The sequence below is a fragment of the Harmonia axyridis genome, chromosome 2 (assembly GCF_914767665.1).
Source record: "Harmonia axyridis chromosome 2, icHarAxyr1.1, whole genome shotgun sequence".
NCBI lineage: Eukaryota > Metazoa > Arthropoda > Insecta > Coleoptera > Coccinellidae > Harmonia > Harmonia axyridis.
The window spans coordinates 38,830,477-38,846,115 of NC_059502.1; the positions used below are offsets into that span (position 1 = coordinate 38,830,477).

The following is a 15,639-nucleotide window of genomic DNA, read 5'->3' on the forward strand; positions in this document are numbered from 1 at the left end:
TGGTCGAGAACACGTACGGCGGAAATATTTTGCACTACATGATATATTTTTATTATTATTTTATCTCAAAGCACGGAATGGTCGAGATCCAGTGCCGGTCGGCTAACCAGTGCATTTACCCTATTGGAGGAAGGTATTTTCTACTTTTTCCGAGAAATCTACTAAATTACTAGAAGAATGTATTGAATAGATTTTTTTTGCTTCAACCTTGATTTTTTTCGGATTAATAACTTGATTTTTTCAATGCTGATTGGAAATTAAAATATTATTCAAATTTTATAAATAATAAATATTTTAAAATAAAGTTGACAAAGCCGTCAAACTTACTTTATAAGAGTATCTAGATACAAAATAAGATACTTTTTTTGCAAAGGTATCTTAAGATATTTCAAAAAAAAGAAATGAAATAACTATCTGAAGATACTTTTTCAGATACTCGATAAGGTACTTTGTCAGGTGTTAAAATGTTAGGTACAATTATGAAATCCGGAAGGTCTGGCAATTTTTTTTCGTTAGTAGGCATAAGAGCGATATTAAGAGCGAACTGAAATAGTAATCATTCGAACATTTGCAATTAATAGATTCCATTTACACATTTCAAACATCTTGAAAACATTACGGGCCGGGACGTGTCTTTATAAGAAATCCTCCTTGCTTCTTTTCATAACTAGCAATTGGTTTCTATTCACAGTTTTATCACTTTATTGCCTCTTATCCCTCTGTCGAAGATCGGTTTTGTTTACGTTATACCAGCTGCTGAAATCAAGGGTAGATTTTTGTGACCCAATACGGGTTTACGAACAATTCATGGAAAAAACCAAATATATTCAAGAAATGGAATTTTATCTTTTCTGACCAATAAGTTTTATTGATTTCTTTAATAGTTTCTTCTTCTTCCAATGCATATCCATCAATGGATGTTTGCGATAACATTTTCCATTTGTTCTTTATTTCTGGCGGTGTGTATCAATGACTGTACATCGCGTAGTCCTGTCCATTGCCTGATGTTTCGCAGCCAAGACATTTTCTTCCGTCCGATTCCTCTCCGACCTTCGATCTTGCCTTCAATTAACAAATGCAAGAACTGATATTTCGTGTTTCGAATTATATGCCCTAGATATGCTGTTTTCCTCTTTTTGATCACTTCAAACAGTTCACGTTGTTTATTAACACGTCTAAGAACTTCCTCATTTGTCATCCTAGCCGTCCACGGCACCTTTAGTATTCTGAGGTATAGCCACGTTTCGAAAGCCTCCAATTTGTTCACTGTGCTCGCCTTCAATGTCCAACCCTCCATACCATAAAGAAGCACCGACCAAACATAGCACTTTAGGAATCTCAGTCTTAGGTTCAGGTCAAAATCGGAACAGGTAAGCACTCTTCGAAGCCTCAGGAATGCCTGTCGGGCTTGTTCTATGCGACATTTCACTTCCTTATCTGATGTCCAGTCTTCATAAAGCAAGATGCCCAAGTATTTAAATTTTTCTACTCTCCCTATGGGCCTTGTGTCGAATATCAATGTGGAGTTTTCAAACATGTGAGGGTTTCTGGAGATAATCATATATTTTGTTTTCTTCGTATTTATATTTAAACCCATTGATTTGCTTCGTTCACCTACCTTGTTGACCAGTTGTTGTAGGTCGGTCATGTTATCAGCTATTAATACCGTATCGTCAGCATATCGAAGATTATTTATCCACACTCCATTAACTTTAATTCCCACCTCCATATCCTCTAGAGCTTCCTGGAATATCGCTTCCGAATATAGATTGAACAGGACTGGGGACAGCACACATCCCTGTCGCACTCCTCTCTTAATTTGTATGGTGTTAGACATATTGTTGTCAACTTCAATTTGTGCTGTTTGGTTCCAGTATAGATTCTCAATGCACCGAATGTCTTTTTGGTCTATATCAAGCCTTTTGAGGAGCTGCATTAATTTGTGGTGTTGTACACGATCAAATGCCTTCTCATAGTCTATGAAACATAGACACACATCCCTTCTCTGATCATGACAATTCTGGACAAGCACTTGTGTGGCGACTATTGCCTCTCGTGTACCTAATCCTCGTCTAAAACCAAATTGCGAGTCACTTATATCCCTTTCACATTTCTTGTAAATTCTCTGCTATATGATTTTAAGGAATATTTTTAAGGTATGGCTCATCAGGCTGATAAGTCTGTGGTCTTCACATTTTCTTGCGTTGGTTTTCTTAGGCAGGGGAATAAAAGTCGAACACAACCACTGCTTTGGATAATGACCTGTCTCATATATAGAGGCTGTGATGCCTCTTCCGTCCAGGAGCTTAAGTATTTCTGAAGGAATTTTATCTGGGCTAACCGCTTTGTTATTTTTTGAGCTACGTATTGCTCTTTCGATCTCGTCTTTAGTTATTGATGGGCCGGTTAGTGAGATGTTGGAGCCAACTGGGGGTCTGTCATCGTCAAACAATTCTTTTATATACTCTTCCCAAACAATGGTTTTCTCTTTGCTCTCGAGGACTATCTGGTTGTTTTTATTGACTGTTACAGTAGTTCTAGCTTTTCTATATATGCCAGCAGTCTCTTTAAGTTTTTTATGCAGATTGAAATTGTCGTGTTGATTTCTTATTCGTTCAATTTCCTTGCATTCACTTTCAAGCCATTCGTTTTTTGCCATTCTTATTTTCGATCTTATGAGCCTTTGTATGTCCCTGTACATGTTGTTATCATTTTTGTTCTTGTGCTTCCGCCGTTCATCCATTAAATACAAGATCTCATCTGTCATCCATTTTTGCTTTTTGTTCTTTACTTTATATCCTAATCTGCATTGCATTGAGTTTGTTATAACGTCCATGACGTTCTTCCAAGATTCCGTTAGCCTGTCTCCAATACTCGATGTTATTACTTGAATTTGTGAGTTTATCTCATTAGCCAATTCAGATCTTATTATTGGGTCCTTCATTTTTTCTAACGCGATCTGTCGCTGTGTGGTCGACTTTCTCTGACTTGACAAAGCGATTTTCATGACGGTCGTCAATAGCACATGATCAGAAGGAACATCCGCCCCAGGATATGTACAAGTTGTCTTGATGGTTGAACTGAATCTTTGGTAAACGAGGATGAAATCTATTTGGTTACGAACTATATTGCCTGTTCGGTCCGCTGGAGATTTCCAGGTATATAGGCGGCGAGGGTGTAGATCAAACCATGTATTTGTTATTTTCATGGTTTCTTCTTGGCAAAATTGTAGAAGTCGATCACCTCTCTCATTTCTTTCTCCCAGTCCGTAGGATCCAACTATTTCTTCAAATTTTCCTCGCCCATAATCAAGTTAACGTCATGTTTTTTGGTCAGTTTCAACAGTTTGATTTCATTATAGAAATCTTCCACATCATGCGTATACCTGTATTATGTTAACATCATTTGGCATAGATCTAAGTTTCAATAATGCAGTGCGGTCCGAGTATGGTACAAAATTCACGACAGATCTCAGTAGTTCCTTAGTTATAACGATTCCCACACCCCTCCTGTGTTTTGGATCTTCATTTCCAGAGTAGAAGAACACTCCATTTTCCACGTTGCACCTCCCCACACCAGGCCACCAGGTTTCAGCAACGCCCAGGACATCAAGTTTGAGTCTGCTCATTTCACGTGTGAGGTTTGTCAATTTTTCAGCTTCAAATAGGCTTCTCACATTCCAAGTTCCAATCTTTAGTGGTTTCCTCGAGTTTGCTCTCGTGCTGATTACATTTAAAGCCGTTCCCCCCGGAGATCCGATTGGGGAACTATTTATACCTCCGGAAAATTTTGAATTAAATGTACTCATGTTATTGTCTTGGGAAAAATAATAATAAAGGTGGTTTCCCGTTGCCTTCCTTTATGCCAAATGATAGCTTGTGAATCGGCCGCCCATTCTGGGTCAGACGCCGTTTGCAGTCGCCCAATCTGGGAACAGACACTGCAGTGCTAGTTTTGGTCCGCCCCGAGTATTTGATTTCCTCACCCATATATGGGAGGCATTCCCCTATCCGCCACCTGGGGAGGCGCCCGATGGGGGACTAGCAACCCCTCACTTTAGTAGTTTATCAATTAATAATCTTTTCTGATTAAATCTGAATTCATAAGAAATAATCAAACTCAATACATTTTCCGTCCATAAAACCTTTTTAGCTTTTTATAAAAAAAGCGGGTCCTTATTGAATATTATCATGAAATATGAAAAGTATTAGTAGCGAAGTCCATCTTTTTGAGTCTTTACAATTTACGGCATAATTCGATGAAAACTTAGAAATGTCGGCAAAAAACGTATCGAATTCGTTATATGGAAATAATGTACAACTTCGATCATTTATTCGAATGATCGGAAAGTTAATTTCTAAATAATTCACTGAATATTTTTCCGGACAGATACTTTCATTTTTTGTTCTAGTCATTCATGTGTTCCTATTATTGTTACTCACCAATCCTAAAATGATTTTTATTTTTTGTATAAGTTTGAACTTGTTGGTTTTGTTTATATTTTTTCTATGTTATTATTAAAATTTTACAAACAGTCTCCTTGAAATTTCCATATTTCGGTAGAAGACCCCGATAACCCAAAATATTTTTTTTACATTCTGCAGAGTTGATTGTTAGGGCGGCAAATTGGGTATTTGCCTAGGCCGGCAATTTGGCTAGCGACGGCCCTGAAAAAAGTAGATTTCTACTGAATCTGGTCACACAGAATCCTATAATCATCAAGTCATTCATAATTTGAGTAAGTTTGACGGTTCAAAATGAAATTTTATTCAGGTTAACAATCTTTCTTACCAGATGTTGTTGATGTCATTATTTGGGATAAATATTTTCTCCGAATACTGCATTATTTGCGGGTTGGGTAGGTCATAAAAAGTCATAAGACCTGTTTGGGATTTGCCCATAGTAGTATAGTACGGTTCTATTAGATTTGTTCTTGAAAAACAATAAAACAAATTTATCTTGAAAATATGCATTTAAAACCGAAAAAGATTAAAATATGAACTTCAACTGAAATATACATTGGAATATGCAGTTATGCAAATGCATATTCATCCGAAGCCTAGTAATGGTTATGCCAAACTCGTCGGTTTTGTGATCAAGGAAATAATGGATAATTTTTTTATGATATTTTGTTTGAAATTTTTATGTTTCTGGTTGAGCTATCCACATCATATTCATTACGACTCTTGAAATTGTTATTTAACATCTAAAGGCAACAGTTTATTTAGATTGAATTGAAAGTTTCGAAATCTTCAGAAAAAAAATTCGAACGGCTATATCTACGGAATTCCTTGACGGATTCCGACTAACTAAACAGCGACATTCGATATTCGAAAATATCCTGAAAATTTCAAGTTTAAATATTTCTCCGAGAACTATAATTTTTTCGGCCGGACGAACAGAATCGAATTTCAGCACGAATTCCTCATCACTGACTCGAACCTCATTGTTTTTGACCATCACTGGCACAAAATTCATAAATTACAGATATTATGACGAAATAATAAAGCTGAACGACAGCTCAACAATATAAAGTCATAAGTTTTCAAGTATGGAATAATAACTGATCACATTTGTCCCTTCCATGCAGGTTCCTGCTACATATTTGATATTCAATCTATATGTTGGTTAACTAGTATCATTCATTATTGTGACAATTCAATTTTTACTTTCATTCAAATATAGTCAAACATTTTTCTACAAATAAGAATTGACTTGTTAAAAATTCAAAATCCATATTTGAAGAATTTGAACTTGTTGTCTTTCATTTTGCCCGTTATTTTTCATTTTGATGATCCTGTATATATTGTCATCTTTGAAAAATAATAACCTCATTTTTTTATTCGCAAAAATTTACTATTTTGAATCAGTTCGCTTCTATAAAGTTCTGTTGTATTTCTTCTCTTACACGTCCAAATTCTTACATATTTTTATAGGAACAATATATATTCCGATTAAAAAACTTCACTTTCAACAGTTCCTTCTAAAGTGCTTAGTGCTCGAAATTTCGAATTACTTTTACAAAGTGCTTAGTAATCGCGAGTCTTTTTTGAAAATCGGTGCTTAGTGCTTGGTGCTCGAAGCCCTCTTTTTTTCGAGTGCTTAGTGCTCAAGCACTTTTTTTCAGTGCTCGTCACAGCTCTGCTCACTAATTTCAATGAGGAGAAGATAATTTCGAAGAATTTCAGTGCATATAATGAGACTACAGAGTCAGAATTTAGAGATGAAAGCGGTTGGCAAGCTGTACATAAAAGGCGCTCTAGAAGGTTTGAAATCCCAAGATTAGGAACTTTGAAGACTGCTGATTGTACGAGTTTCATGCGTGACGAAAGAAAGGCTTGGTTTTTCATCAATCGCATCAAAAGTAATGTTACTGAGGATATGGTTGAAGAGTATATAAGATCAAAGAAAGGTTTTGAAAATGAGATAATTGAGGTTCAAGAACTAAAAGTTTGAAAGGAAAAGGGGCGACCTCAAAAATTTTTTGGTCAAGATACCTTTCCAGAGAAATAATGAAATGTATAATCCTGAATTTTGACCGGAGAATGTTGGCATTAAAAGGTTCAATCTTCAAGCATACAAAAAAAAACTGCCCACCAGGTATTCTTTCGGGGGGGCAGACAAATAAATCCAAATCTATCAATTCATGATGTGAATGCACAAACTAACAAACATATGCATATAAATCAAGAAAAAACATCTGAGGAAAATTTAGTGTTATTCACCATAATGTACAATCGATGGGAAACAGTATTGACTCTCTTCAACACCTTCTTTTCGGCCATCAGGACTGTACTATTTTGTGCATTACTGAACACTGGAAAGCTGAGGGTGAACTTATAACTAGAATACAAGACTTTGATTTGTTTTCGTCAGTATCCATGGAGTAGAATAGACATGGTGGTGCAGCTGTATATATTCATAAACGTATTTAAAGTGGAAGGAGGAAGAAACTTGAGGACTGCTCAATTTTGGGTCAGTTCGAGTGTGCAGCAAGTGAGTGGTTGGGGAACCAGGGTGTCATAGTGCTATCAATATATAGACCCAGTGGGGGCATAATAGGTGTATTGGAAAAAGTCCTTTCTCTCATTTTAGAGGAAAACAAGCTAGTTATAATAACCGGAGACTTCAACATTGATTTATTGGACATGGACATGTCAAGTAACATAAGATGAGAGTTTTCAACACTGTTACAATTGTACCAGTGTCATCCCACAATAAATGAAGCAACTAGAATAACCCATAATAATAATAAGTAGTTGCATTGATAACTTTTTTGTCAATTTTTCAGTAAACAAGGCTGTTGTCCTCAGAACTGCTATCGCAGATCATACAGGACAAAAAATAACATTTATATTGTGTTCAACCCCTAAAAATATTTCTACTTATCGAAGAATATTTAGTGAAGAGGCAAATATTGCATTTAAGAATGAAATGAGAGAGCAGGACTGAGTGTCAGTCTTTGATCAGAAGGAAAATGATGTGAATGCACAATGGGAATGTTTTATGAATATTTTCCATCTCATTTTTGAAAAACATTTTCCCTTAAAATTGGTGCATATTAACAATAGGACTACAAATTATTACAATACGCCAGAAGTTATTGACAGTAAGAAAAAATTAGATGTTTTATTGTTATTAAAATCGCGCAACAAATGTTTCAAATCGTTGTATGATGAAGAAAAACGCAGATATGATAGGTTATTATTACAAGCTAGAGTTAATTATTATAATAATGTGATACAACGCTCAGACAAAATAGAGCCATGTGGTCCATATGTGGGGAAATAAAAGGAAAAAATAGTTTTCATAAAGGTTGTGAACTTGAGGGAGAGCCACTCGAAGTTGCGGAAAAATATAATAAATTTCTTTTAGAAAAGATACAGGGATCCATACAATAATCAATCTTCATTTCTGAAACAAACTAATTCAGTGGAAATAGTAAAAATAATTTCGAAAATTAAAACTAAGTTTTCCAGTGGCATAGATGGTGTGCCAATCAATGTGATAAAATTATGCACTGATGAAATTAAACGTGTTTTATCGTACATTATAAATAATTCCTTCAAATATAGAATATTTCCGAGTAGATTAAAGTTGGCTTTGATTAAACCATTATATAAGAAGGGAGATGTGACTTTGATGGATAGTTATAGGCCAATAAGTATGCTATCAAATTTTTTTTTAATATTTGAACATGCCTTCTGTGATAGACTACTCATCGTGTTTTCAAATGGATGTACCTATAGTTTCTTTAATAGTTCACAACATAGATACTTGGGAGGCAGGTCAACCCAGTCAGCACTATATCAGTTTACTGAGGTTATAATTAAAATAGTTGAAGAAGATAAACTATGACTAAGAATATTTTTAGACTTAACTAATGCATATGATTGTCTTTTTAGACAGTTCCTTTCAGTGAAATTAGAAAAAATAGGTCTGAGAGGTTGTGTTAAAGACTGGATTGATTCCTATTTTTCAGATCGCCAACATAGCGTTTGTATCACTAACAATGGAAAAGTTTAAAAATCTAAGTTTGCAGAATCGAAATTTGGTGTACCACAGGGAAGTGTTCTAGGCCCTGTTTTATTTATTATTTTTATTAATGATCTGTGTACATTGGAAAGGGATTATTTCGATGCAATAACATGCTTTGCAGATGACACCAATGTCATTCTGGGGGATAAAGAGTTTGAAGATCTGGAAACTAGAGCGGAATTGGCTTTCAAACAGTTAAAATCTTGGTTCACTGCTAACAAGTTGATAATTAATGATGAAAAAACTAAAGTAATTTTATTCAGCACTCAGAGGTCTGTTAAAAGTAAAAATGATAATGTTCAAATTGATGGATTAAATATTAAACTTGAAGAGTCAACGAAATTTTTGGGTGTTTACATTGATCAATACTTAAAGTGGACTTGTCATATTGATTATTTATCAGGAAAGCTTTGTAAAATAGGATATGGCTTTCGTTTATTGTCAAATTATTTAGATTATAAGACTTTGAAGATAGTATCTTATGCAAGTTTTGAGTCAGTGTTAAGATATGGTATTATATGCTGGGGTTCTAGTTCAGAGGTGCAAAAATTATTTGTCATACAAAAAAGAATTTTAAGATCATTATCTAAGTTAGGAGTTCTCGATTCATGTAGAGGAGTGTTTAAAAAAAATGGTACCTTGACAGTTTATGGTATTTATTTGTATGAATGCCTAATTTATTTCTTCAGAAACAAGGCCAGTTTTGCTATACATGTCAGGCCATAAATATGAGACGAGAACTCTGGATTTCAATTACCCTAAGCATAGGTTGACACTAACAGAAAAACATCCTTCATACATGTGTATTAAAGTATATAATAGGTTACCTGATGAAATCAAGAGAATTAATAATTTCAATTTATATAAAAAGAAGGTAAAAGAAATGCTCATTAAATTAGAGCCCTAATCTCTACTAGAGTATGTTGATGTACAATAGGAGTGGGAAGTATTTTCAGTTATAGTTTTTGTTGACATCATTTGGTTGTGTGTGTAGCATAAGTTGTAGTTGTGCTGTATATGCTTTGAAATAAAGACTGTTATTTATCTACCTATTTATCTATTTATCTACCTATCTATCTATTGGCATGACATTTCTTTCATCACTCACTTTGACTTCTTCTTGGATGCCGATTGCCGGTACTCTGTGTTTGCGGAGTTTTGTTGATGTTTGAATTGTTTACTCTTTTGGATGACGTATTGGTTTTTTTTAATGCATGGGAATATGTTCTTTCCTCTTGTTTTCTGTTACCTTCTAGGATTTGAATTTTTTTATTAACAAACTATTGTTTAGCATTAGAATCTGATTTTTCTCAGTCATTTCTTTGAGTAATTGTTTGAGTAATGTATTTTCCATCTCAAGTACATTACCTCGCATGGTTGAATCTAACCTTTCATGTTTACAAGATGCACTTTCTTGATTTGCAGCACGTAAAAAGCATGATTTATGGAAACTATGATAACATTTTCCACACTTTACAGGATCTTTCACTTTTTTTGTACAATAAGTGCACTTTACTTCACAAATTTCTCCATCTTTTAAGGAGATCACTTCTGAATCGCTTTCATTGGACGCCATTTTTCACTAAAGTGCCAGCATCAGATGTTTGTCACTATATTGAATTTCAAGGCGATCAAAGACTAATCAGATTATATAAAAATATCATAGGATACCAAAGCGTCAGCGCATATTTGTGTTATGACAAAAATTCGAAAGTGCTTCGATTACTAAGCACTGCTTTTAAAAAGTGCTCAGGAGCACACAAAGGCTTCAAGTGGCACAGCTCTGCATCTAGAAAATATTCCACATAGAACGTTTTTTCATAAATTTTATGAGAAAGGGAGAATTTATGAGAAATGGAGAATTTATGAGAAATGGAGAATTTATGAGAAATGGAGAAATACAAGAAGAGGGTTGGTATGAAAAAACCTAAAAAATTGTGGGGTTACCTAAAAATGTAGTTGATAAAAATCGCCCCAGAGTTATGAATGAAAGTGAGCAGAGAATAAGAAACGAAATAACTAGATTGAATAATGAAGGAAATTTGGATATCACCTCAGAGTAATAACTGTTTATTACTCTATGGATATCACGAACTGAGTAATGTGTGGTCTCAGAAAGTGCAAAAAGGTGAGAGGCAGGCACTTTCAGCAGTTTCTATGAAAAGCTTTTTTTTACTTTCGATAAATATCTTAAAAATAACACTTTTTTCTTCAAGAGTAAACATATATGCAGCTTTGAATGAAAATTCAGGATTTATATTTTCATTTCTGTTATAATCGAGAATGAAAATTTTGAAATTTGACAATCCACTATTTATAGATCCATATACGACATGGATATATTATCTGAATATGGAATCTGAATTTTTTTCAGGTTGATTTTGAATTGAATAGCTCGAAATAAATATAAACTACCACTATATTTACATATTCAGTATCAAAATGGCGCCGGACGATACAGACGTATCCGATCGAGAGTTAGATGAAAGTTAGTACAAAGTGAAGTAAATGCCAGCGAAAAAGTGTTCAAGTGTTGTACAAAATCATGCCGAGTTTTAATGTGCAGATTTTGCTACTCAGTTTTTCACGAGAGCTGTTCGAAAAGAATAAAACACCTCAAAATCCTTGATGATAAGCTTGTGGAGTGTTGTGAGCCAAAGAAAGCAGTAAATTTTTTACCTAATGATGAAAATAAAATATTAAAAACTGAAATCCATTACTTAAAGATGCTTCTTGAAGAAGTTCAGGATAAAAATAAAGTTCTTCAATTAAATAACGAATTACTTATCAATAATTTAAACGACAGCAAATCAAAAAAACACAAATCATATGAAACTGATAAAGTTCTGATGTCATTCAACAATGGACGTGATAAAAAGGGAATTCCCAACAATAAAAATAAAGATGAGCATAATACAACAACAGCCAGTAATCATGTGGAGAATAAACAGATAACTCCCCGCATTGAAGTCAATAGTATTGTTGATACTGTAACTAGTGATCTCAGAGTTTCTGGAAATGCAGTTAATGCTCGGTTTAGACGTTCGGCAAGTAGCGATCATGACAGTAACAGATCAGACCTGTGGGTTGAACTTGAATCTGCCCAGCGTAAGAAAATGAATAAGATTATAAATCTGGGTACTGAAAACAAGAATCCTGAAACGAAAATTTTAGATGATACATGGACTACAGTAGTGAAGAAAAAACCCATCAAACGGAATACAGTTTTATGCACTGGATCAAAAGAAGTTAATTCTGACAGTAAAGTAAAGCGTGCTTTGAAGAGGAAATGGTTGTATGTAGGTAGAGTATGCGGACAGGAAGTCTCAGAGAAGGATATGAATGAATTCTTGAAAAGTTCAACTGGCACTGACAACTTTGAGATAAAAAAACTGCCAACTAAGGGTGTAAATTCGGCGTTCAGTGTTGGTGTTCTTTCTGATCAATTATTCACGAAGTTATCAAGTCCCGAATATTGGCCGGAGGGAGTTCTCTTGAGGGAGTTTAACTTCCGGAATTTTTTTCAATCAAACAGTAACAGCCATAGATAAAAAGAAACTAAGCAGCAGTCCCATGCCTTGTGCTTCCTGCACCAAAATCTGCAGTCCATAGGATCAGAGTTTAACAAACTTCAGTATATCGTTGACAAGCATAGAGTTGACTTTCTTGCGGTCACTGAGCATTGGAAAAGCAATGAGGAGCTACAACATTATAGGTTACAAGGTTACAATCTTGCATCGTATTTTTGCCGAAATGAAGGAGAGCATGGAGGTAGTGCTCTCTATCTCAAGGACAACATCATTTTCAAAACAAGAACAGACATCAATAACTTCAGTGTCCCATTTGCCTTTGAATGTTGCGCAGCACAAATATGCCAAAAAAATAAAAATATAATTTTAATTTGTGTGTATAGACCTGACTCTACCTCAGATAATTTCGACATTTTTCTAGAGAAATTGTCATATATATAACTCCATTGTGTAAATGAAAAGGCTGATATCATATTAGCAGGTGACTTCAACATTGATTTATTGTCAAAAACTCTAAAAGCAAGGACATTTATTTCAACAATCAGTAGCTTTGGCCTCATGGTAACAATAAAAGAACCAACCAGAATCTGTAAAACTACTTCTACTTGTTTAGACAACATTATAACTAACATCGAAGGATTTTCTTCAGTTACAGAGGAACACATTTCAGACCATTCAGCTCAGAAATGCATGTTCTCTCTTAAAGAATATCAAACTGAAAGGGTAGAAAGAAAGCAGATATGGGATATAAGCCAGAGGAACATAAGTAAATTCAAAGAGTCGTTAGCTAATGTAAATTGGTCCAATGTGTGTGAAGGTTCAGATGGTTTCGACTCTGAATGGAATTCATTTTTTGCTGAATTTGAAAATATATTCAACGCAAGTTTTCCCATGAAAACTGTGTGTGCTCTAAGAACTGGTAAGTTTTTACCTACTGCTCAAAGTATTCAAACGATGAAAAATGTATTGGATTACCTCTTTATCCTGTCAACTAGAACTGATGTATATAAATTGGAGTACAGGAAAGCAAAAATTAAGTATGACGCCATGATAACTGCGAAAAGACAAAAACATTTCAGAGAAACTATTCGAAATTCCACAAATAAGTCTAAAACAGTATGGAACATAGTGAATAATACATTGGGAAAACAGAAGAATCAAGTGAACAAAATTAAAAACGCTCCTGACCCTCAGAAACTTACAGAGGAATTCAATAATTTTTTTTCTAACACTCCTACCCAAAAGAGTGGCAATTCAAACACGGTCAATTTGGATGCCATCAAAACTAATGAAAAATCGTTTTATATGTTCGAAATAACTGAATCAGAGATTATAAATGTTGTCAAAAAAATGAAAAATGTCAAGTCTACAGGTTGGGATGGCATTCCAATCAAAATAATAAGGGAGAGCATCGATTTAATCGCAAAACCTATGGCACAGATCATGAACAGATCTTTCATTGAGGGGATATTTCCTGAGGCCCTAAAAATTGCTGTAATAAAACCTTTACACAAGAGTGGGAACTACAGCGACCCAAATAGTTATCGTCCGATTAGTCTTCTAACGTCTTTTGCAAAGATTTTTGAGAAAATTTTAGCTAAGAGATTGCTGTTTTTTTCGGAAATTTGGGATATTGTCCAACTGCCAGCATGGATACATACAGGGAAGAAGCACTGAGACGGCTATATTCGAGTTGTACCAATCAATAATGTCGGCGTTGGAGAGCAGGGAACTGCCACTGGGCATTTTTCTAGATCTATCCAAGGCATTTTATTGTGTGGAAATAGATATTTTGTTGAAAAAACTCGAAAAATACGGAATAAGGGACAAACAATTGAAGTTGCTTGAAAGTTACTTGAAGGAAAGACCTCAATCAGTGGAAATGAATATCAACAACAACAAATATCAATCAACTAAAAGGAAAAATAAAGCAGGTGTACCGCAGGGAAGTATCCTAGGCCCTATTCTCTTCCTGGTATACATAAATGACCTCCCTCTGGTCCTTAGACTAAGGTTACTTAAAAGAGTCTTGGCTGAACTGATTGCCTTTGCGGATGATGCAAATTGTATGCTAACGTCTCCTTTCCTGACACTAACAATCGAAGAAGCGAATTCTATACTAGGAAACATAAACAGATGGTGTGAAGAAAATTGCCTCGTGATGAATATGAAAAAAACTGAATGTGTAGTTTCCAACTGGGATAGATCTTCAGCAGACATTCCCACCAATATCAACAGGGATATATCAGTGTCCAGTACAGTGAAGTTCCTAGGAATATATCTGGATGAGAATCTCAAGTGGAATACACACATAGAAAATCTGATTAAGCGCCTGAATTCTGTGATATATTCAATGAATGTGTTGAAAACTAAAGTTGATTTGCCAACTCTGAGAATCGTTTATTTTTCAAATTTTCAGTCTTTAATGTCATATGGGATAATTTTTTGGGGCAGTGGCTCAGGAATTGAAATTGTGTTTCTGAGGCAAAAATTCATTTTGAGAATCATATTGAAATTAGGTTTTAGAGAATCATATAGGGGGCATTTTAAAGAGAACAAATTTTTAACATCATATGGTCTATACATATATAGGGTACTCATTTTCATGATAGGTCATCCAGAATACTTCCAACAATATTTAAACTGTAACAACACTAGGCGCACAGACACATACTTGTATCCACGTCACTCTTTAACCTTAACAGATAAGTCGCCCTTGTACATGGGTCTAAGGCTATTTAATGCTCTGCCTCAAAGTTTGAGGGGCACATCCAACTTGAAAGTTTTCAAAAGAACTCTGTATAAAGCAATTGTCGACTGTGAGCCATATTCTATAGGTGAATTTTTTTATTTTTGTAGGAGTGGCTAGTCTTGAATTATGTATTTTGTTTTGACGAAGCCAACCTTATTGTAATTTCAGTAAGTTTTTGATTGAATAAATATATTATTATTATAATTATTTGGATACAGCATCGATTGAACATTCAGGAATTACGAAAAATATTATGTATATTTTGCAACAAAAACATTTCCGTTTTTAAGAAAACCGGAAGTTCAAATGAAAAAACAATTGATGAAAAATTATCTCTAGACATTCTTATTTTGAAAACCAGTCAAATTTGCAGAAACATTTTTCTTTGGAAACACGGTTTTTCCTCAATAATTATACGTGCCTGGGTTCGATAGTTTTTTCAATAACATATTTGGATAGCCCGTGAAAAATACTATCAAATTGATGGGTCACTTTTCAATTTTGATTGAAGGATAAGCCACAAAATCCAGTGCCCTTCTTACGTGAAACACCCTGTACATATAGTGGATCTTAAAGAGAGGTTTTTAGACATCTGCAATAAGGGAAGTAATTATTATTAACATAAACACACCTTGTGAATTCTCAAAGTTGTAGTAGATTATCATACTTTTTTAAAATGGGAAATGGTAAGTTTCTGAAGTGAAGTTCACTGCTTTAGTGCATAAGCAGTCAACTTCACTTCAGAAACTTTCCATTTCCCATTTTAAAATCTAACAATTTTGAGAAATGTTAAGCCCTTCACTTTTGTGTTAATTAAAC

The 15,639-nt window shown here is 34.6% G+C and overlaps 1 protein-coding gene across 7 annotated transcripts in view; it reads right to left on the bottom strand.

The window, feature by feature from the left end:
- LOC123672393 overlaps positions 1 to 15,639 on the bottom strand; it is an 86,631-nt gene that overhangs the window by 66,840 nt on the left and 4,152 nt on the right. The window contains exon 5 of one of the 7 annotated variants that reach the window (XM_045606501.1): positions 15,376 to 15,412. The exons of the other annotated variants lie outside the window; for them this stretch is intronic. Within the exon in view, the coding sequence (XP_045462457.1) occupies positions 15,391 to 15,412 (22 nt within the window). The 3' untranslated portion in view covers positions 15,376 to 15,390. Of the gene's footprint in view, positions 1 to 15,375; positions 15,413 to 15,639 lie in introns of those variants that run through there. 7 annotated transcript variants of the gene reach the window in all.